At 50.0% G+C, this 20,775-nt stretch overlaps 1 protein-coding gene across 18 annotated transcripts in view; it reads right to left on the bottom strand.

The window, feature by feature from the left end:
* Positions 1–20,775, bottom strand: part of RAD51B (RAD51 paralog B) — a 716,334-nt gene that overhangs the window by 128,316 nt on the left and 567,243 nt on the right. For 4 of the 18 annotated variants that reach the window (XM_048219993.2, XM_048219990.2, XM_044391335.3 and 1 more), the window contains one exon: positions 525–7,345. The exons of 13 other annotated variants lie outside the window; for them this stretch is intronic. In XM_048219993.2, coding sequence (XP_048075950.1) covers positions 7,342–7,345 — 4 coding nt within the window. In that variant the 3' untranslated portion in view covers positions 525–7,341. Of the gene's footprint in view, positions 1–524; positions 7,346–20,775 lie in introns of those variants that run through there. One more of the 18 variants, XM_048219983.2, reaches the window with a different exon arrangement.

Here is a 20,775-nt window from a genome sequence, read left to right on the forward strand (position 1 = left end):
GTGCCAAGATAGGCTCCAGTGACTCTTTTCTCAGGGCCTCGGTGCAGCTGGTCTAGCATCTGAGGAGAGCTCGCCCCACTGGCACCGCCAGGACCCCCAGCGCTGGCTCGGGGGGCTCCCCTGTCCACTGCAGCATTTCATTTTAAGCTACATGTGCGCTTGCCATTTCCCTCTACTCTTAGAAGTGTCCTAAAGCACCAGTCCAGTAGAAGTCAGACTCCTTCTCGACCTTTCCGGCTGTTCACTGCCTTGATGCACCAGGAGGATAAAGAACACCCCCTGTAGAGAGTTTGAGCAAAAAGACGGAACCGGCTTTGGCCTGGGCATCTCCCTAGGCCTGTTTCCTCAGATGTGAGGTCAGAAGGGAGTGCTGGCGGGTGGCCCTGGCCCTGTCTCTTCCAGCCTTGTGATCCACCCTGCCCCCAACACCCCCCCACCCCAGGCCCAGAGGCAGCGCCAGCCCCTTCCCATGAGGGAGTCACAGTTTGCACGTTATATAACTTCCATCGAGGCAGGGGCTCCTCTTTTTCTTTTCTTTTTAATGTTTTTAGGTACTCTAGGAAGAGAGAAACATTTTTATGATCCCAGTAACCAAACAACATAATGAAAATCATGGCAACCATCAGCCTAATAAAACCCATGGCAAAAGCCTCCCCATTCTCAAATAAGACCCTGGGAATTCCAAGCTCTCTGAAGCCCTAAGTGGCCAGGGCCTTGCTGAAGGCCTTGGGACGCCGGCTGATGGTTGATGAAAGGATTTTAACGCGCCACTGAAATTCTCTTTTCCAAAATAACCACTTTGAAACCTGTTAATTACAGACACACAACCAGCCCCAGCCCCCCCAACAGGACCTGGGGCTTTCACCAGGGAGAGCCCAGATCCAAGGCTGGCTGCTTCCATGACGCTACACATGCTTTGTGTTGGGTGAATTAGCTTCAGGAAGAGAATCCAAATTAATTAAAACCACATGGCCACTCCCCTCACCCCCAGCCTCCTACCCCACCTCCCTCCCCTGGAGACAGAGGCCAGTTCGGTCTAATTTGGTCCAGTGTTTTTGTTTCCTAAAATCTGTCTTGGGCTCTGGGCCATTAATAGGTTGCAGCTGACTTTAATCTACATGAATCAGAGACCTCGCTTCTTTGGTTTTGAGGAGATTACAAATTGTGTGTCCCACAAACGGGATGGAGGGGAAAGGTCCTGGGTAGGGCGGGGGGTAGGGGACAGATCCTGGAAGTCACAAAACTCTGCTCTCCATTAAGCGGGTGGGTTTGCATGAGCCTGTGATCTCTCAAAGCTGGAGGAGGGGAGTGAAGTGGAGGTGAGGGTCTTGTTGCTGTCACCCCAGGGTAGGAGCACAGAACTTGGGCCTGTGTGAACAGAATTAAAGTCAAGGATCTGCATGAGCAGAGAGGTCTCTACTCACCTGTCTTCAATACATCCGTTTCCCAGGTTTTCCTGAGCACCTACCCCGAGCTAGAATAGGGCTCGGCAAACGATGGCCCGTGGGCCAAATCGGGCTCTGGGCCCGATTTCATAAATTAAAGTTTTGTTGCAACACAGCCATGCCCATTTGTTTGTGGGTCATCTATGGCTGCTTTAGGAGTGTGGCAGAGACCCAGCGGCCCACAGAGCTGAAAATACTTACTATGCGCCCCTTGTTGGTAGAAGTTTGCTGACCCTCAACGGGAGAAGTACCAGAGAGCTGTTGCACTTACGTGACAACAAAGGACAGACGTGGGACTCACTCAGTTTCCACATTATACATACCAAGATCTAGTTCCTTCTAAACATCACTTTTCAGGAAACTGTCTTCATGTCATTTAACCGACAGACGATGCCAACACTCATGCTACTCAGTTAAGGGTTTAAAGTACTTGCCCCGACAACTCCACACTTCCACTTCACAGCTGAAGGGACAGAGTCACTGAGACAAAGCAACTCGCTGAAGGCCACACGGGAAACAGCACAGTTAGGAAGAGCCAGGCCTCCGTCCATCCGATGATGGTAATGAAGGGAGATGGGGGGCTTTAACATAACACTACTCCTCGTATGTGTTGTACTGGTCATTTTACGAATTTTTTTCATGTATGGGTCTACAAATAATCCAGTGGGACACTCAGGGAACTATACCTCCATTTTTTAGGTAAAGGTGTGTAGCACTGAGTGTCAGGGGATGGGGATGAGAATCAGGCCAGAGCCCTTGAGAAGCACCTTTATCCAAGGCCCAATGGCTAGTGAGTGTTGGGGGTACTCAGTGAGGTCCTAGATGACCCTCACCCAGTCAGGACCCCACGCTGCCCCACACCCTCCAGGATGCCTAAGAGACGGCCCTTGGCCGTCGGGGACTTCCAGGCTAGCAGGGGAAGACACGAGGAAGGGACAGATTATGATTCCATGACAGGCACAGTGATGGAGGGGTACATAGGGTTCTTGGGGAGGACAGAGGAGAGGAACCCCACCCTTCCCTAAAAGCAACCCCCTCTGTAAGGAAATCTGCATGAAGAACCTCTGATGTCAGAGGTACTGGCTGGACAGGCAATTGGGTCCCCTTCCAAGGCAGTCGGGGGCAAAGTAATTGCTGGGGTTATTGTGGGGGCTGGGCAGGGACGCCTGAAAAATCAGCACCCTCCCAGGGCCTAGTCTTGGCAGGCAAACAGATGGCACCCAGGAAGCTGCTGTCTTGGAGCGGGGGTGGGGGTGGGGGACAAGTGCAAGTCTCTTCCCACAGGAGCCCATTTCCTCCAGGGCTAGGTCCGGCTCCAGGTGGAGACCCTTCCAGCCAAGGAAGGACATGTCCCAGGCTGCAATCACAGCTGTCTGGAGAGCTCTGGAAGGTGGCTCTGTTGGGCTTCGAACAGAGTCACAGATCAACAGAGTTCTACACTAGCTTGCATAGAAGATTAACTCTATGTCAAGGTCCCCGGCGAACAGGAGCCAAGAGGTCCAATGAAGGATAATGATCTGTACCTCATTGTCTCCAGCCCCAGTGCTGCCTCAAGGTCTTTCTTCCTTGGCAAGCTTCTCCCTGAACTTTAGGCATTGCTTCAAAGGAGTTTCAGAATTCACTTAGGAGTTATAGGTCCCAATCTTTCCAGTCCTGCGGCTGTTCAGAGGTCTCCTAGTGATGAGATTTTGTGAATTGCTTGAGGGTGATGGAGGGGTGCCAACTGAGCAGGGATGGAATATAAAGCAAACTCCTATCACCATAAACAACTGAAGTCCTGCATCGGGCCAGGGCAAAGCCTGGGAAGTGACCCCATCGGCATCTTTGGGTCCCACCACCATAGGAGCGCTGAAGTCAGAAACAGCCTTAAGCAGGGCTTAGACCTTGACCTGACAGAGGACAAGGTATGGCTCCTCTCGCTTCTATCTCCCAGTGAGCCTCCTAACACACTCCCTGATTGGTACTCTTCCCTTCCACCAGCACCAAAGGTTGTGGGTATGATCTTCAGAGCTCTGTTTTGCCTAGACTTGGTTTCCTGATAGGTTTGGGCTCTCTGCTTCATAGAACCCAACAGCCAGGAGATTGTGCTACTCCTTCCTCGAGTCTACACTACAGGAAGAACAGAGGCTCATGACTCTCACACAGGTGCAACGGGAACGGTGTGTGTTCAGGACACCTGACCAGCTTGGCACCGTGCTCTGCTGAAGAACAATGGTGGCTCCGTTGACTCTGGTCATGGCTTCATGTCCCTTGATTGGAATAGACCGCACCATGGTTAATTAGCAGCCACTGAGCATTTATTCTGATCTGGGTGTCACATGGATAATACACTGGCAAGACAGACTCCGAGGAGGTCGCATGCCAAGGAGTTTGTGTAGAGAGTGCGGTTTCTCCCCATACTGAAGTGTTCGGCAATGTCTGCTCACATGCAGCCCATGGTGGCGAGGCTCAAACTCCCCAACTTCACTGGGGATGCCAGGCCGAGGACCCTGTATGATCTGGGGGCTTAAACCAGGCTCTCCCCTTCCACACAAAAGCAAGTCAGAAGAAAGCAGAGTGAAAAAGCTCTTAAACACTTCCTGGGGCCGGGCTCACAAATGAAGGCTCGGAGTGGAACAAGACACACAAGTTTAAAAACACATACACACGCAGGAACGTCCAGCTGCTATTGGAGGAGCAGATCAGGCACTAAACTGGCTTCGGAGCGACAAAGGACAGAATTTTAAAATTAGATCTCTACCTTCTCCCTCTCCCAAGCATACAAGGGTGGGAATCATGGATTAATATTGAAAATCTATTTCACGGGTCCTTTAAAAGACACTGGACAGTGACTCCCCTGCACTCTGCTTCCCCACCCTCTCAAAATACCCTGTCCCTCAACTCACCTCTGATACCCGGAGTTTTTGCCCTAAATCATATTTTGTGTCCTGTATAAACAAGGGCTGGTAACTAGCACAGGAAATGAACTTCACAAGCATTGAATGTGTACCAACCTGTGGCATGGGGAGTTGCCAAGGTATTCTTCTGAGGATTTTCATAGACTCTTGAAACTTTCTTTCAGCTTCCCCTTCACACACTTGAATGCAGCCACACACACCGTACGCGTGCACCTACCCGAACACAAAATTTCCCCTGTTTCCCCCAACACACATGAACAGAGGTCTGGGCTCAGACACAGACACACTCCCGTTCTCAAAACTTCCCCTTGGGTCCCCACTATCTCCATCTATGCATTCGAGCATCCAGGTGTGTGAGGGCTCCCAGAAGCCTTCGATATACAAATGAAGGGCGCACACACACATGTGCATACACACACACTCACACCGCCACCCACACCCCCACACACACCCACACACATACCCCCACACGGAGCCACATTCCAGCTGGTGCGGTCACAGCCGTGACAGGCCTGGGTCTGCGTGCTATGCTGTCTCATTTGCCTCTAACGGGGGCGTTCGTGTCAAAGAGAGTCCTGCCACCCCCTCTTTGCCTCGAGTCGGAGTGTTGGGAAGTTGGCTTTTAAAGGTACATGTGGATGGCAGAGTGAAAAGCAGGTACAAAGGAATCCCTTTGAGTCTCCTGCCTTCATCTCACATGCTAATGAGCACTGTTCTGGGTTGTTCGGGGTATTTCTTTGCTGTTCTGTCTGAAACCAGGCTGAGAGGCTGGAGACTCTGCGGAAGGCCTTCTGCAAGTCCTCTCTCAGGGTCCTGTTCGCCGCCTCCTACTGCTCCCAGGGTTCGAGGCCCCAGGCTACCTGAGGGCAAGGCCTGGGTGGCAGGCATCAGCCACGTGAGCAGAGACTCATCCGGGCAGAATTTCAAGGAGATGAACATAGGCCCCGAGTGACCAGTACCCCTGCAGGAATTTTGGCACGCAAGAAGAGCTGGTATATAGAGGGTTCCTGTCCCCTCCCTGGAGAGCAGGAAATGTCGCACTGCAGGTGCAAAGGGGACACTGCCTGCATCGACAATAGGACTGGCTACTGTACAACTTCATCTTGTACGACCGAGAGGCAGATGGACTTCATGCATCTAAGAAACTAACCAGCTCGGCGCTGCCTCCGCGGGTCTGGACGGGGGAACGTCTTCCCGGGCAGCCTTCACACACACCCTTTACTCATGGTAGGCACGCGCAGGGCTTTGACTGATTTCTCACTGCTCCACTGAACAGTGGCAAGGGGCTGTCTAGAAGTCTGTGTACTTTGTACTCGGCCACTGCCTGTAAACTCCACCCCACTCTCTTCCCCAGCAAAGTCCGTTTTTCAAACAAAATCTTACTAGAAAGCCTGGTGTGCAAAAGTAATAAAAGCAGAGATGCTGTGTTTGTAAGGGGAAAGGATGAGTTTGGTGTGTGTGTGTGTGTGTGTGGTGGGGGTGGAGGGTGGCCCCTTCTGCTCTGGCTCCGTCCTGCTCCTTTCCCCAGCTCTACTTCAGGGACTCTCTGATGGGTTCCGTGGACCCCAGTTTGAAAACCATTACCATAACGCACACCCTTTCTTGTGATAGTCGTTGAACTTTCGTACCCAAGAACACACACAATGACAAAGAGCTGCTAGGATTTGACAACCCTTTCCAATTAGCCTTTTACATACTATTGATTTGGGCTGTAGTCCGTATTTGGTGTGGTGTACCCAATTACAGACCCCTTGCTAAAACTCTTCACCCCTGACCACAGGTCTGCAGCTCACAAATTGGGAATCACTGCACAGAAGCTAGAAGAAGAACAAGAAATCAGACTGGGGTCCCAGATGGAGTCATACCATGAAAGTGCTTCCGGGTCTAGTGAAGGGATTTGTGCCGAACACTATTCTGCAGCGGAGAACCATTAAAAAGCCATGTGCAATTATAACTATTATATTATTAAAGCCAAAAAATGACATGATTGGACATGAACCAGCAAAAAAAAAAAAAAAAAAAAAGGATTACTCCTTTGCAGTTAAGTCCTCTTACCCACCTCCAGTTGTCTGAGTCTCAACATCACTGTATCCACCAGGAGCAATGTCCCCCTCGCACCGTCTTCCCGCCTCCACCATCAGAGAGGCTGACCGTCTGGCATGTTGGGGCCCACTGATGTATACATTCGACACACGCCTCACTAAAGAGTGTGCGTATGGGTAAACAGAAGGGGACTTGTACTGTGCGCAGACCAAAGTGAGGTCTAAGTCCTCAGCTTTGCCCCCCTCATTCCTAGACCTTCTCATTCCCACCCCCATCCCCCGAACCTCTCAGAAAACTTGGTTATTTGCTGAGCCGGGAAACACAGCTGGAGGTAGCATCCAACGCAGGTTTGGGGAAGGAGGCCATGTTCCCTTTACCATGGGGAGAACTGCGAAAGCTTTGGGGACCCAAATCCATCCGTGCCTAAAATGAGGGGTCCTGCTAGCAATGCGCCTACCAACTTCAGAAAGGGCCGTGGGGATGGGTCTGTAATTAGAGCCTGTGACTGCTCTGTGCTTCCTGGATGAAAGACAACACTCTGAAGTTTTATTATCTACCTACTCTGCTTTTTTATGGTTCCAGTTCCCTTCTGTTTTTCCTTTTGGGGGTCTGTGTAAACTTTATTAGGTATTAATTTCAAAAAAGGCCTCCTTGCACCTCAGAGAAGGATTTTATTTGGTGCCTCAGAGAATTTCTTTCCATAACCCGGACCGTCAAAGGATTCCTCTTAGGGGGAAAGAGGCCTGCGTGTGTTCAGCTGCTCAGTTCAGTTCAATTTAACAAATATTTACGAAGCATCTACTAACATATGCCTCGCCCCGAGAGGCAGGGCAGGCCTGGGAAGAGTGGGGAAGGTTATGAACTTTGGAGCCAGGCCTCCTGAGGCTTGAGTTCCAGCTTGCCAGTTCCATGTGGTCCTAGAAGAGCCTTGGTCGCTTCTTGGAATCTCTGTTTCGTCACCTGTAAAATGGAAATAATCCCATCCATCTCTCCGGGCAAAGTAATAAAAAGATATAAATCTCACAGTGAGTAGTGGGTGGCAGGTCACTAATTCCCAGCTGCCCACCCCCTCTTTAGGATCTGGCCTTTGGAGAAGGGGGAGAGGAAATGCCTCTACCTTCATTTCTGTCTAGTCTACCCTGAGGCCCTCCGTCTAGTCCCTGTTCATTCATTTTGGAAAGAATGCCAGCTGGTTAAACAAGCAGTTCTGGAACATTCTCGTCTCAGTTTCCCCAGCGCTGCTGGGCAACCCATTTCCTCTACACATTCCCCCTCTACCCAAATACCTCCCAGGCTTCCACATTAGTATCCCCCTCCACCCTCCCTTCAAACCCATTCCCAAGAAGGAGAAGGAAAGAACTTTCCCATTCCCTTGAGAAGGAGAGCACAGTGGAAATGGCTTTGCTTTGTTGCACCCAAATTCATGGGCTCCTGGGAAGGTGAGTCCAGGCAGGAGGGAAGGGGCACGAGGCCAGCAGGGTGGGCTGAGGCTGTGCAGTCCGGGCAGTGCCAACACAGCATTCAAGGCAGAGCCTTTTCATAGGTTCCCTCGCCCCCCAGATGCAGTGCGGAGGATGATGCTAGAATGTTCCCTGGAAGATACCGCGGTCCAGTCTGAGAGAAGCTCACTAAAGGCATCCACACGGGACCCTGTCGCGCCCTGAATGAGGCTTCTTGCTGTTTCTCGGATTGCCAGGGGAGATTGGATGCAAGGAAGCCTGGAACAGGCACTGAGAGGCCAACACACATTAAATTCGGCTTCCGAGGGGCCGGGCGTCCCACAGATCCCCGGGAACACGGAGCTTGGAGGCGGCCTGTTAGTCTGTTTGTTCTTTCAGAAGTGCGCCGGGGAAGCCAGGAGTTATTGTTTCCCGAAAGGTAGGCGCTCATCGGGTGGGTGGTCCTTGCGTTTTCCGTGTGCTTTGATTCCCTCCCTCTTCTTTTCAGGACCACTGAGGGGGTTATTTCCCCTCGCCCAGCAGCGCTGGGGGGGCTGGCCGCACAGCGCATCTGTGCTGGGTTTTCCCACAGGCTCCCCCCAGGGCAGCCTGGCTGCCTTCAGAAAGCCCTGGGCAGCCCGTGGGGGAAGCAGGGCTGCAGCTGCGGGCCCCTCCCTCTGCAGCGGGCTTTGATCCGTTCTTGTGGGGGCTGTGTGCGGCCTGACCTCCCATCTCCAGCGCCTCTCAGGTGGAAAGTTCTGTTCAGCCTGTCTGTGGCTTCAAAGGCTCTCCCTCCTTCAGGCTGGGACGAGACTGATAATGGTTCTCATTTTGTTGTGTGATCTCCCAGCAGCCCCCATCCTTCCATTGACAGGCTTCTGCTTGTTTGCTTGGGCTGCTTTGGCCAAACTCAAACCACCTTTCTGGTTGAGGAAGCACATTGACATCCTCCCCCATGGAGGCGCCTTTGATGGCTCAGATGTGGCCTCCAGCCCAGACAAAGGTGACCGGGCCACTGCAGCTGGGCACCTGGCGAAGCAGACTCTGGGCGTCAGGCAGGGCAGCCGTCGGAGAGGCAAAGGACTACCCAAGCCTGCAGCCTTCAGGAGGAACCCTCAGCTCCCCTCTTCCCACTTCAAGGGAGCTGATGCTTTCTGCTCCTGCGCCCTGCAGGAATCCAGCTGTGGGGGCTGAGGTGTGCGCCACCTGTGCCCCTGCCTGGACCTGGCTCTGTGGCGGAAAGGCCCCGAGGCCTGAAGACACCAGCTTCCCAAGAAGCCGAGCTATTCGCTGTCTTGAGCCGCAGGCACCAGGCCAGCCAAATTCGGGAAGTTCCTTCTAGGGCCTATTATTTCCAATGGCTGTGGCCTTCTGGCCTCAGTTCTCAGCCGAAGGGGTAAACAACAGCTGAGCAGCCACTCCAGGGCCCACTTCCAGCACCCTCCCCACACGGCCGCTGACCCTGAGCCTGGGCCTCCCAGCCCCCTGCCCAGGGCGAAAGGACAAGACCAGGGTGACCCGGGTGGCTGTCCGCGAGTCTGGGCAGGATGGCCGCCTCACCAGAGGTCTAGGCGGCCTCGGAGCAGCGCGCTGAGCCTCACCGAGGATGGGGTTAGGCTGCACGCTGCCCTTCGGTTTCCTCATATTTAAAATGAGGGTGGCCAAGGGCAACAGGAGCGGTCAGGAGAGCATCCTTCTTCCCCAGCCTGATAGCACAGTGCTCTTCCTTCCTTTTGATCGTACTCAAAACAACTGCTGCCCTAGAACAATGAGCCCGGGAGGAGGCCGGAGGGGATTTATTATGCTGTTGTCCTGTGGCACAGGCTCGCCTGACTTTATCTTGCACCGAGGTCTGCGTAGGAGGAAATCTGGCAGGCCCTCGGGTCGCCTCCCTGCTCCTGCACTCCCTCCGACTCAGAATGCTGGAAGGACAGGGAAGAAGCTGCCCCATCAGCCCTGCCCCAGCCTAAGCAGCAGTCAGAGTGAGATGAGTCCAGATCTCTCCAAAACTCTGTGATTCTGGGAAAGGCACAGGGACTCCAGGTGTCAGGCCTGCCTGAGTCCAACCTGCTGAAGACAGGGCCCCCAACAACGTCCATCTGCCCAGGACGGGGCTTTCGCAGAGCCTCTCTCTCCAGCCAGCTTCCTCTCTCTTCTCCGGGCAGGGGGGAGCGGGGGTAGTTAAGCCGGATGGGTTCTGTTTGTGGACTGGCCAATGTCTCACATGGGAGAGGCCACTTGATTAGGGGTTTCATCTCTTCCCCCGGCATCGCCAAGGGGGGACAAAGGCTCGGAAGCTTGGGGCTAAGAGGATCTTGATCAGTATCAGTTGGGACTAGATTTTCCTGGAATGTGGATGTTTTGCCCCCATCTGCTATTAGCAGGGTCTAACCAGATCTTCGCCCAAACTGTAGTGTCAATGGTGCTAATATTTAGAAAATAAACAAATCTTTCTCGTCAGCCAGCCGGGCACTGTGGGATGCTGTGCAGTGCTCGAACAACCGTCCTTGTGGCACTATCTTCCATAGTGCTGTGGATTCAGCACAGGTCTGGTGCTACCATCATTCCCTGGATGACCTTGAATAGGCTACATGACCTCTCAGAGCCTCAGTTTACTCATCTGTAAAATGGGGATGAGAATACTAACCTCATAGAACTGTTTTGAGGCTCAAATGAGATAATGCATGTAAATTACATAGCACGTGTTAAACGTTCTGTAGAATATGGTCACTACTATTACCACCATTTCAAATAGGTGTGAGGGTCTGACCTGACCTCATCAGATCCTGAGTAGCATCCTTGAGTGAGCTGTGGCCCACTCTCAGCCGTGAGGGGCGAATACACGAGGATCTCAGGAGGAAACAGGCCTGCAGCACAAAGTTGACAAAGTTCACCCCGGACGCCAGCAGCAAATCCAGGCACTGGACTTGGTTTTCTAGATTCTCTCTCTCTCCTGTCACATCATTTCTCCGTGCAACCCCATTGTATTAGTTTCCTAAGGTGGCTGCAACAAATTGTCACAAACCCCATGTCTAAAAACAATAGAAATTTATTCCACCACAGTTGTGGAAGCCAGAAGTCCAAAATCAAGATGTCGGCAGAGCCATACTCCCCCTGAAGGCTCTTGAAGAGAACATGCCCCTGCTTCTTCCAGCTTCTGGTGGCTCCAGCCATTCCTTGGCTTGGGGCTGCTTAACTCCAGTCTCCACCTCTGTACTCAAATGGCCTCCTCTTTTTCCTCATAAGGACACTTGTCATTGGATTTAGAGCCCACTTGGGTAATCCAGGATGATCTTATCTCAAGATCTTTAATTTAATTACATCTGCAAAGACCCTATTCCAAAGAAAGTTACATTCACAGGTTCCAGGGGTTGGGATGTGGACATATCTTCTGGGGGCTGCTATTTAACCCACCACATCCATCTGCCTGGCAAAATGTCCTGCTGGATTATGACTAAAGAGTGGGGACAAAAGCTCTCACTTGCGGCTGGTGAGGAGGATCACCTATTTCCATGTTGACATCACTGGTTCTCTACTTGGTCCCAAGAAAGGGGTGTGGTCCATCTTCAAAAGGTGATTTGGCTGTTCCTTCTTTGTTTCCTGGAGGGTAGTGAAGACAAGTTCCTTCTGTCCTGTGAAACACTGAGACAACCCTGTGTTCAATGGCAGCACTCAAATCAGAACTGTGTCCCAGGGCTTCTTGTCCTTAGCCAGGTACGCTGGGGTTTCAAAGCCCATTGTGCCCCTGCGAAGACCTTCTTCCAGTGTGTTGAGTCTCCTTCCTGCTAAGCCCACTGGAAGCATTAATTCTCCCAGTGCTCACACTCCTCCCCTTCTTCTCTTCTCCTTGCCATCTTCCCGAGGCCTTACACTCACAGAAAACGTCCAGGAGACCCTACCCCTCTCTTTTCTTAAAAGCCTCTTCTGGCTGTCCTCCCTTCTCAGGGCCATGCTCTGACAGCTCCCCCACTGTTCTATTTCCACTGTTAGCCCATGTTCGCCCATAAAGATCCACGTCTAACAGAAAACACATTGTCCCAGGGCTTCCCAGCCTCTCTCTTGGAAGGCCTTCAGCTACCAGACTGTGAGAGAAGAAAGATTACCATGCAGCAGTATTTTTAATTCTTCCAATCAAATGATACTTATATATAGATTTAACATAGGCCTTGACTCCTTCCAAGTGGTTTCAAGAAAGAAACCAGCTCTATGCCCCTTCCCTCTGACCAGTGTGGTTCGGTGGGACTCTGCTGATGGCCTGGCTTCTCTCCTCCACAGTTACTATGAATAACTTTGCTTCTGTCCCTTTCTCTTTAAAGGTGTTCCTCCTCTTTCTGGCTCACAGATGGTGATGGGTGGCATGCGGAGAGTTCAGCTTTCACAAATATGAAAGCTCTAAACATTGGATCCCATACTAACAGAATCCCACACACTGACGGGAATCTAGCTAAAGGTGGAAAGTCATTACGACCCTACAGTTTTGAAAAGGGGATGGCTGTGACTCCCATAAGAATAGAATCTGACCCGTGCTTGTCCGTTGCTGGTGGGAATGTAAAATCGTTCAGCCATTGAGGAAAACAGCATGGCAGCCCCTCAAAAAGTTAAAACGTAGATTTACTATATGACCCAGCAATTCTACTTCTGTGTAAATACCCCAAAGAATTGAAAACAGTTACTCAAATAGATACATGCCCGTGCAAGTTCATAGCAGCACTATTCACAATAGTCAAAAGGAGCCAACAGTCCAAATATCCACCGCTGGATGAATGGATAAGCGAAATGCAGTATATCCATATAATGGGATGCTACTCAGCCAGGAAAGGAATGAAGTACTGAACTATGCTACAAGATGGACGGACCTCAGAAATATGCTAGTGAAAGAAGCCAGACACAAAAGGTCACATGCTCTATGTTTTTATTTACCTGAAATATCCAGAATAGGTAAATCCATAGCGACAGAGTGCAGACTGGTAGTTTCTAGGAGCTAAGGTGGGGCGGGGTTTGGAGAGCCCTGACTAATGCCTGTGGGGTTTCCTTTTGGGGTGATTAAAATGCTAGATATTGGTGGTGGTTGCATAACATTGTGAATGTACAAATTGCCTCTGAATTGTTTACTTTAACATGTTTTGTGCTAGGTGAATTTCACCTTGATAAAAATTTCAAACGTAAAAAAAAAAAAAAGAGTAAAAGAAAATCTAACCTTTGTGCTTCACACACACATCACAGCCCCTGGTCTCACGCTCACTTCAGATGTCCTTCCTTCCGGGGCACACCTGGGGCCCATTCTCGGCGCCAGAGCACCAAATCGGCTTATGGGGCAGATTACTGTCAAGCTTGCTCTTGATCCCACTTCTGAGGCACATCCTCTAAAATTCCATGACTAAAGCTGAGTCTACACAGCAGCAACCAAATGTTTGAGCAGAGAACAATGGGTGTGGGTGAGAACACCTTAATAGCCAGACTGTTGTTTCCCAATATTTTGTTTCTGTGGCGGTAAAGTGGATTTTCTAAGCAAGATTAATAGGTTTATACATTTCTCCGTCTTTAAGAATTTCTACAGGCTAGCAGAAGACGAAGAACACAAGTGATAAGATACCTAGAAAAAGAGGTTCAAGGCCTCTCTGAGGCCCACCCAGGGTTCTCTTTGAAACTATTGTTTGTTGAAATTATGGTGGAAGAAAGTTCATGCTCCCACTGTATTTGTTCCAACTTCATTTTTAGGAATAGAAAGAGACCTTCTTGTTTTGTGCTTCCAGAACAGAGGATTTGGGACTTTGAGGCAAAAAACCCTTATCAAAGGAACTGGGGCCATGGGGACTTCCCCATGTTAATAGGATAGAACGTGGGAAGTCTGATAACTGAGCTGTCATTCATCCGGGCACTCGCTCCCTCACTCACTCCACGGGGCCTGCTGGGAGCCAGCAGGCAATGGGCCAGGCCACTGGCTGGAGTAGTCAGAGGGGCCCAGTGCCTGTCCTGACTGCATTTGCAGCACCGTTTGGAAGTGGGGTGCACACACTGGGGGCATCATGGCTGTAGTGCGCATGCTCAGTCCGAGGGCCACGGAGCACCCGGAATCAGTGCCTGAGGTGATAGGGAAAGCCCCCCTGGGGTTGGCGACATTTGAGCCCAGAGTTGAAGGAAGGGGGGGACCCGCATCACAGGCAAGTAAGCTCAGCAGTGGCGTATCTGGGGAAGACGGCATGTGGTTCCCATGAAGAAGGCCGCACGCATCATCTTTCCTACATAGGAAAGACCTGGAGTGACTGAGGGGCTGTCCCTGGAGAGGTGGCGAAGAGGATGGGTTTAGGGAGGACGCTGGAGGCTTTTGCCGAGTTGGTGACCTTTCATTTCTTAAGCTGGGTGTTGGTGCAAGGAAGCTCTTTATGCCTTTTTGTATGTGTGAGATCGTCTCAACGACTTTTCAATCTCTGTGGGAAAGCTCCTGGTACCGGGAGGCTGAGGAGCCCTTGCAAGCCTAGGAGCTTCTGAGCCTCCCCCTGCGCTGGCACGTAAGCTGCTGTTTTGTTACTCCCTTTGCCAAGGTCTCCGAGGCAACACCTCTACAGAAAAAGCAGGACGGAGAGCTTGACCCTCCCAGCCCTGGGGCGTGCGGTTACTGGAACTGAACGTTTCCCATCTAGGGAAGTGTGAGGAGAGAGGAACGCGTCTAAGCCCCATTCTGTGTCCTCAGGGACAGCTTACACACCCCGTGATGGACACTGCCCCAAGTTCTTTTTCAAGTGAATTTCCCTTCAGCTACACTGTTTGCTTTTCCTGCCAGAGCATCCTGCCCCCTCCAGTGCAGCCCCGAGGAGGAGACCCAGCCCCTGCCTTCCTGGTGTGCAGAGCTTAAAACAAGAGCCCTCTGCCCATCGGACATCCTTACCATTTCCAGCTATTGAGTGTAATCAGGTGTGCCAGGATCTGATTTCAAAGCCCAAATCCAAGGGGCTCAGAGGAATCCTTTCTCCCTGTTGCTCCAGTGGAAGACAAAGGGGACTGAACAAACAGGATGTGCTGAAGCCGCACAGAGCGCTGCCCCGGCAAGACGGCCGGCCGGGCGGGAGGCAGGGCTGCACCGGGGCTGGGGTGGTGGCATGTGCGCTTAATAGTGGCCGAGAGAGAGAAGTCAGAAGCAGGACAAGAGCGAACACACGGATCCATCTGACTGCCTCTCTGGAGGATGGTTCCTTATGGATAGTCACGCTCTTGCAGGGTCTGGGGAGTTAACAGAATCCCTACCTACCAGAAGATCCTGACTCTGGCCATTCACCTTGCAGAAGCTGTTAGTATTTCTAGAAATTGTGGGGCAGAAGAGAAGCGGAACTCAGGACTGGTGCGGGATGCAGTTTGGGGGGAAGACACATGGGTCACAGCCCAATGTTTGGGTCCTGGTGATTCCATGTGTTTCTGTTCCGATTTCTGTCTCTTTTATCCCAAACTCTAATTGCTGGGTTTGGGAACTCACATCTAGTGAACTCTCTCAATCATGAACTTGACAAAGGGTCCAAAGTCATTCCAGAGAACAGAACCCTTCTTAGGAGGATAGTTCATCCTCTCCCTCCTACTGCCCAGTTTTATATGGGAGAAATCAGTTTAAAATTATATTTATCAGGCACCTGGGTGGCTCAGTTGGTTAAGCCTCTGCCTTTGGCTCAGGTCATGATCCCAGGGGCTTGGGATCAAGCCCCATATCGGGCTCCCTGCTCAGCAGGGAGACTGCTTCTCCCTCTCCAGCTCCCCCTGCTTGTGCTCTCTCTTTCTGTCAAATAAATAAATAAAATCTTTAAAAAATAAAAATAAAATAATATTTATCAAGGCCAGATTTGAAAGCAAACAAAGGACATTGAAGGCAACAAGAGTAGGAAGCCACTTGCACTGGAAGGGGAGAAGCCCCTGGGGATAGGCTCCCCCCCTCACCAATGGCGGAACTTAATGGCATCTGCCCCCAGTTCACCATCTTTCAAGATATAGTCACCGGTGCTTTCAATCTGGGGTACTTGGAATATTGCTACAGGCACTTCTGGTTCTTCCAGGCACTGGGGGACACACCTCACATTCTGTGGATGAGGCAGGAAGGACAAATGTCCTCCAGGACACAGGGCAGTCCCACGCAATTGGAGAACTAAGCCAGCCTTTTACTAATAGAGCAATACTGTCATTTTTGACACTCAACTCAATTGGTTGTTTTTGACACTCAACTCAACCCTGAGCTTCTCCGACCTAGAGTCTTTGAACATAAACCCTATAGAAAGAGTATCTGAGAGGGAGTAGCAGATTCTAAAGGTCACTGTTGGTTCTAGATGAAATAAAAAGCACCCAGAAAAGGAAAACCTGCATGACATCTATAGTTCATCATTGTCTCTAAAGGCAACTCTGAAATAAATCCAAAAGCTTCCAAGAGAAATTTTAATCTGGCATAAAACATCGGTTTATGGAGATGCCTCCCCCTGGGGCTAATGTTCTGGGACGTTGGGATTCAGAGGCTGCTTCTCAGATAAGATAGTTCTGGGCATACACTAAATTGCTTTGCCCCTGTGTGGTGTAAATAGCTGGCATATGCCAAGAAGGGCTAAGAAAGAAAATCACAGCTAGGAGTGGGTATATGGAAGGCACAATGGACATGCTGGTTATAAATGATTTCTGTTTATGTAAAGAGACAACATGATTGGAGCTCTTCCTTAGTTAAGTGGCCAGAGTGAAAACTAAGTGGGGATCCTGGGGGAATTCTAGCTACATTAAATGAACTAACTAGGGCAAGTTTGGGAGGAGGCGGGGGGAAAGCAGCAGACACATCCAGATATTTCTTAAAGGGAGAGACTTGATGAATCCATCATTCTGCTCATTAGCAAATGACCTTCCCAAAGAATCTGAATTCTAGAGAGAGTTTGAGCATAAAATTGCACAATGCCTTTCAGAATTTGATTTGTGATTCGAGATGAACTGCTGACTCGGGTTACTCAGCCAGGGAGGGTGGGAATGGCAGGCCCATTCATCAAAAGGTGGCAGGAGAGCCCTTCAGGTGATAACTGAATGAAGGGAGAAGGTGAGCCCAGGTGGAGAAGAGAAAGCCAGGAAGAAAAGAAATACCCCTTCTCTCATCTCCTGGTGTGGCCAGGAGGAGATAGATCTGCTTGAAGGAAGCCCAGGGGGCTGGTCTAACCCGAATTCTCTTTCAGAACCAGAGTGACTGGAGTTTGTCTGAGTAGAACTGAAATCTTTGCTCCGCCACTCACTAGTTGTATGACGTTAGACAAACTACCTAACCTGAACTTTGGTTCCCCATTTGTTAGATGGGGTTAATGGTACCTGCCTCAGAGGGTTGTTAGGGAAACAAGTGAGCATTTATTGAGCACCTTATATGTGCCAGGCCTGGTATCAGATACTGGAGAGACAATGGTGAAAGGGCTGACAGATTCACGAGATCACTTATGTAGTGAACTGGGTGCAGACACTGCCTAAGCACATAACAGCTGCTCAACAAAGTCCTTAGCAATGTTCTCTAGCCTAAAATTGTTACAGTCATGCTGTGTGGAATGAAGAGAGGGCAGACAGGCAAGGTTTTGCTGAGTGGTGATAGTGGAGCTGAGACCTGAATGACAACAAGGATCCAGTCCTGGGATCTTTGCCCGCCCACCTCCTTCCACTCTACCAACTAGGCACCTGCTGTGTACAGACGGTTTTGCCAGTCCGTTGGGCTTGACATTACACAGCACTTTGTAGCTTCAAAACTGGCTTTACATATCAGAACAAATGTCAGCAGTGTTCAAATTTGTTCCTTGGAGCAAGAGTTATTTCATGGAAAGTCTGCAGGGATGGTGGGAGAGATTTTGAATTCATATTCCCCTCAACTAGAGCAGTCTTTGATTGGTTTTATATCCTGGACCCCTAAGAAAAATCCAACCTATTTATCGAGTGTCCTTGATGTGCGTGACACTGCTCTGGTGCTTCGGGCATTCAGCGAGCAAATCAGAGATGCCTGGCCCCCAGAGCTTATATTGTAGCAGGGAAGACACACAGTGAATGGTAAACATAATGAGTTATTTATTATGTTGCATGGTGATAAGTGCTTTGGGAGAGGAAAAGCAGAACAGAATGGGGGTAAGAAGAGTGGGCTGCAGTTTAAACAATATAGGTCTCATGGAGAGGGGGCATTTTGGCAAAAAGTTAGAGGTAAGGGAGTCATGCCGATATCTGGAAAAGGAGGTGAGGGCATCAGCTATGGGACTGTCCAGGGAATAGATTTCCTGCAAAGTTCAGGGTACAAAGTCTGTGAGGGGAAGAGTGTTTGGTGATGAGAGGAATAGCACAGAGAATGGGGTGGGCATGGCAGGTGAGCAAGGGACAGCAACAAGAGATGGGATGGCAGGTGCTGGTGGACACATTGGGCTCTAAGGGACAGTGGAGAGCCTTTGCTTTCAGTCTGAGTGAAAAGGGAGTCACTTCAGAGTTCTGAGCAGAGGAAAAGCTTCATCTTATTTAAGTCTTACAACTACAGAATGGGTCATCACATTAACGACCCCCGAAGGCTGGAAGACCATCCATTCATCTACATGGTCATTCCCATGGCCCCTTGGAACATAGACTGGGCAGATTACTTCCATGCCCATTTTACACATTGGGAAATTGTGGCTCAGGGAGGTCACAGGGGTTCTCTGACCCCACACAGCTGGAATGTGGTGGGCTGGGGATCGAAGACCTGCACCTCCCATGACTTGGTCTCGGATGGGTTGCCAGACACAAGGGGCTGGCAGTCACGGCACTGTCTCTTGTGTCCTTGAGTCTCTTGTGTCCTTGAGAACTGTTTCAGTGCAGACAAAAGACCACCCGGCTATACTTGGTTTTCTGAAATTAGTATTTTATTTATTAAAGTCACACATTAAAAAACTCAGTTGTCCCTGAGGTCACCTTTACAAATCTTATTTTACTCTAGTTATAAATCATAGATGCTCAAGAAAAGTTTGTGATGTCCTCACATTTCAAAAGCTCCTTCCCTGCCTTATGCCTTAACAATGAACCCAATACATTCCACCTAGTACATCACACATCATGTATCCCACGATAAATCATGCCAGAAAGGAAGAGAGAGCCCTGTTGGAGGTCTGGGCCAGACATGACCGTGACCCGAGGCCTGCAGGGTGGGGCAGACTTCCTGCCAGGCACCCTGTTGCTTGCCAGGGTACCATGACAGAAGATTCAAGAGGCACCTGGATGAAGGAAGAAAAGGAAAGGCTTTCTCTTCCCCTGTTCTCTGTCTCCCTTTTTTATCCTTACTCTGGAGAAAGCTTCGTGAGGGCAAAGTTGCAGGTTGATGAGCAGAGGCTCAAGGGGCAGCTTTCCAGCGTAGACTCTCCAAGCCCCTCTCCCCTTATGTCCGCTGTCTACAACCCCCACCCCACCCCCAGTGCATCACCGCTTTTCTAACTCCTCTGCCCTCCCTCTGCCTCTCAGGACTCCAGTCTTTCCCGGTCACCCTCCCTCCTGCTGCCTTCCTCCCCTCCCCTCCCCTCTTCGGGCCTTGGGAGCTCTCTGCTCTCCCCCTCCATGCGCGTCCTTCCAAACCCACACTCTTTGTTGCTGAATTCAAGGTTCTCAATACAATAAAGCTTTGATGATTGGCCCCGATTGAGAAGGAATGTCAGCTTAAATTAATGAAGGGTCTGAATAATAGAATTTTAAAGCAAAGTTTAGTTGCTTTCACATTTGTGAGACATCCTTTCCGCAGGGAGAAGCCTTTGCATTCAAATGCAGTAAAAGCTAACGCTGAGAAATGGGGCAATATGTCTTAGAGACTCTTTTAAATGCTTTAACAGAAAGGGCCCTCTATAATTGGCATATACTTTCTTTGAATCTGAGTGTTTCTGCTCCTAAAACCTTTCATTTTTAGTGACCAGCATTTCTTTTTATCAGAGATTTTACTGGGCTTCTCTCAGCTCTACCACAGTTTCAACTCCTGAATTCTTTATGACAGAGACATTTCCACATGAAAAGTCTCTAAAAATGTTTAATTTTCCATTTCCTGAGCAATACACGAACTGTTGCAGAAAATTAAAACCTTAGAAATAACAATAAATGAAAGCCTTATAAATAATAAAAGAATTCATGTCCCAGTTTATATCACTTTAAGGTGGTAACAATGTACGTAAGGAACGATCCTGCACAAAAATCCCCTTTCAGGAGTCCCGTCCAAAAGAGAACCATCTGCATCTGACTGGGTCTCCCTTTCTTGCAAAAATAAGGCATCCCTGAGGTAGGTAAAGTCCCACGCTTTCCCATCTCTCCCATTCAGTACCACAATGCCTCAAACCATTCCCATTTCCGAGCTGCCGCATTCCAGCCCTGAAACGAACACTCACCAAGATGAAACGAATATGGCAAATGGTAACAACGATTAAATCTAGATAAGAGTACTTGGGTGTTCAGTATGCTATTTTCTCTACTTTCCTGAATGTCTCAACTTTTCATACTAAAAAAAGAGAAACTTACCAAGTGGTAAGAAGAGCAAAACAGCCAAATAACCCGTGCAAAAGAAAAGGACTGGTTCTAGTGAACGCTACCCTCGTCTTCCTAGGGATTCCCAGTCCAGCATTGGGCAAGGCTGAGCCTCGCTCACAGGTACAGCCAACAACAGAAGTGCATGGTGTACTTCTTAGCAGTGTGCCCACATTTGTAAGCCCTTTCATACACATTCTTCTTTTTTTTGGGGGGGGGGGATAGGTAAGGCAAGTGTTGTCCCCATTTTCCAGATGAGTAAACCAAAAGATTTGGTGACACTACCTAATAATGCTGGCTCCGTTACTGCTTTCTTACAAAGCAGAAGGCATTGTTGTAGGCGACTGCATGTATTAACTAATTTCATCACTACAACAACTCTTGAGTTACACGTGTAACTTGCTCAAGATTGCAAAGCTGGTAAGCGGGGCTGGAATATGAACCCAGGCAGCATACTCA

Source organism: Ursus arctos, unplaced genomic scaffold (assembly GCF_023065955.2).
Source record: "Ursus arctos isolate Adak ecotype North America unplaced genomic scaffold, UrsArc2.0 scaffold_25, whole genome shotgun sequence".
NCBI lineage: Eukaryota > Metazoa > Chordata > Mammalia > Carnivora > Ursidae > Ursus > Ursus arctos.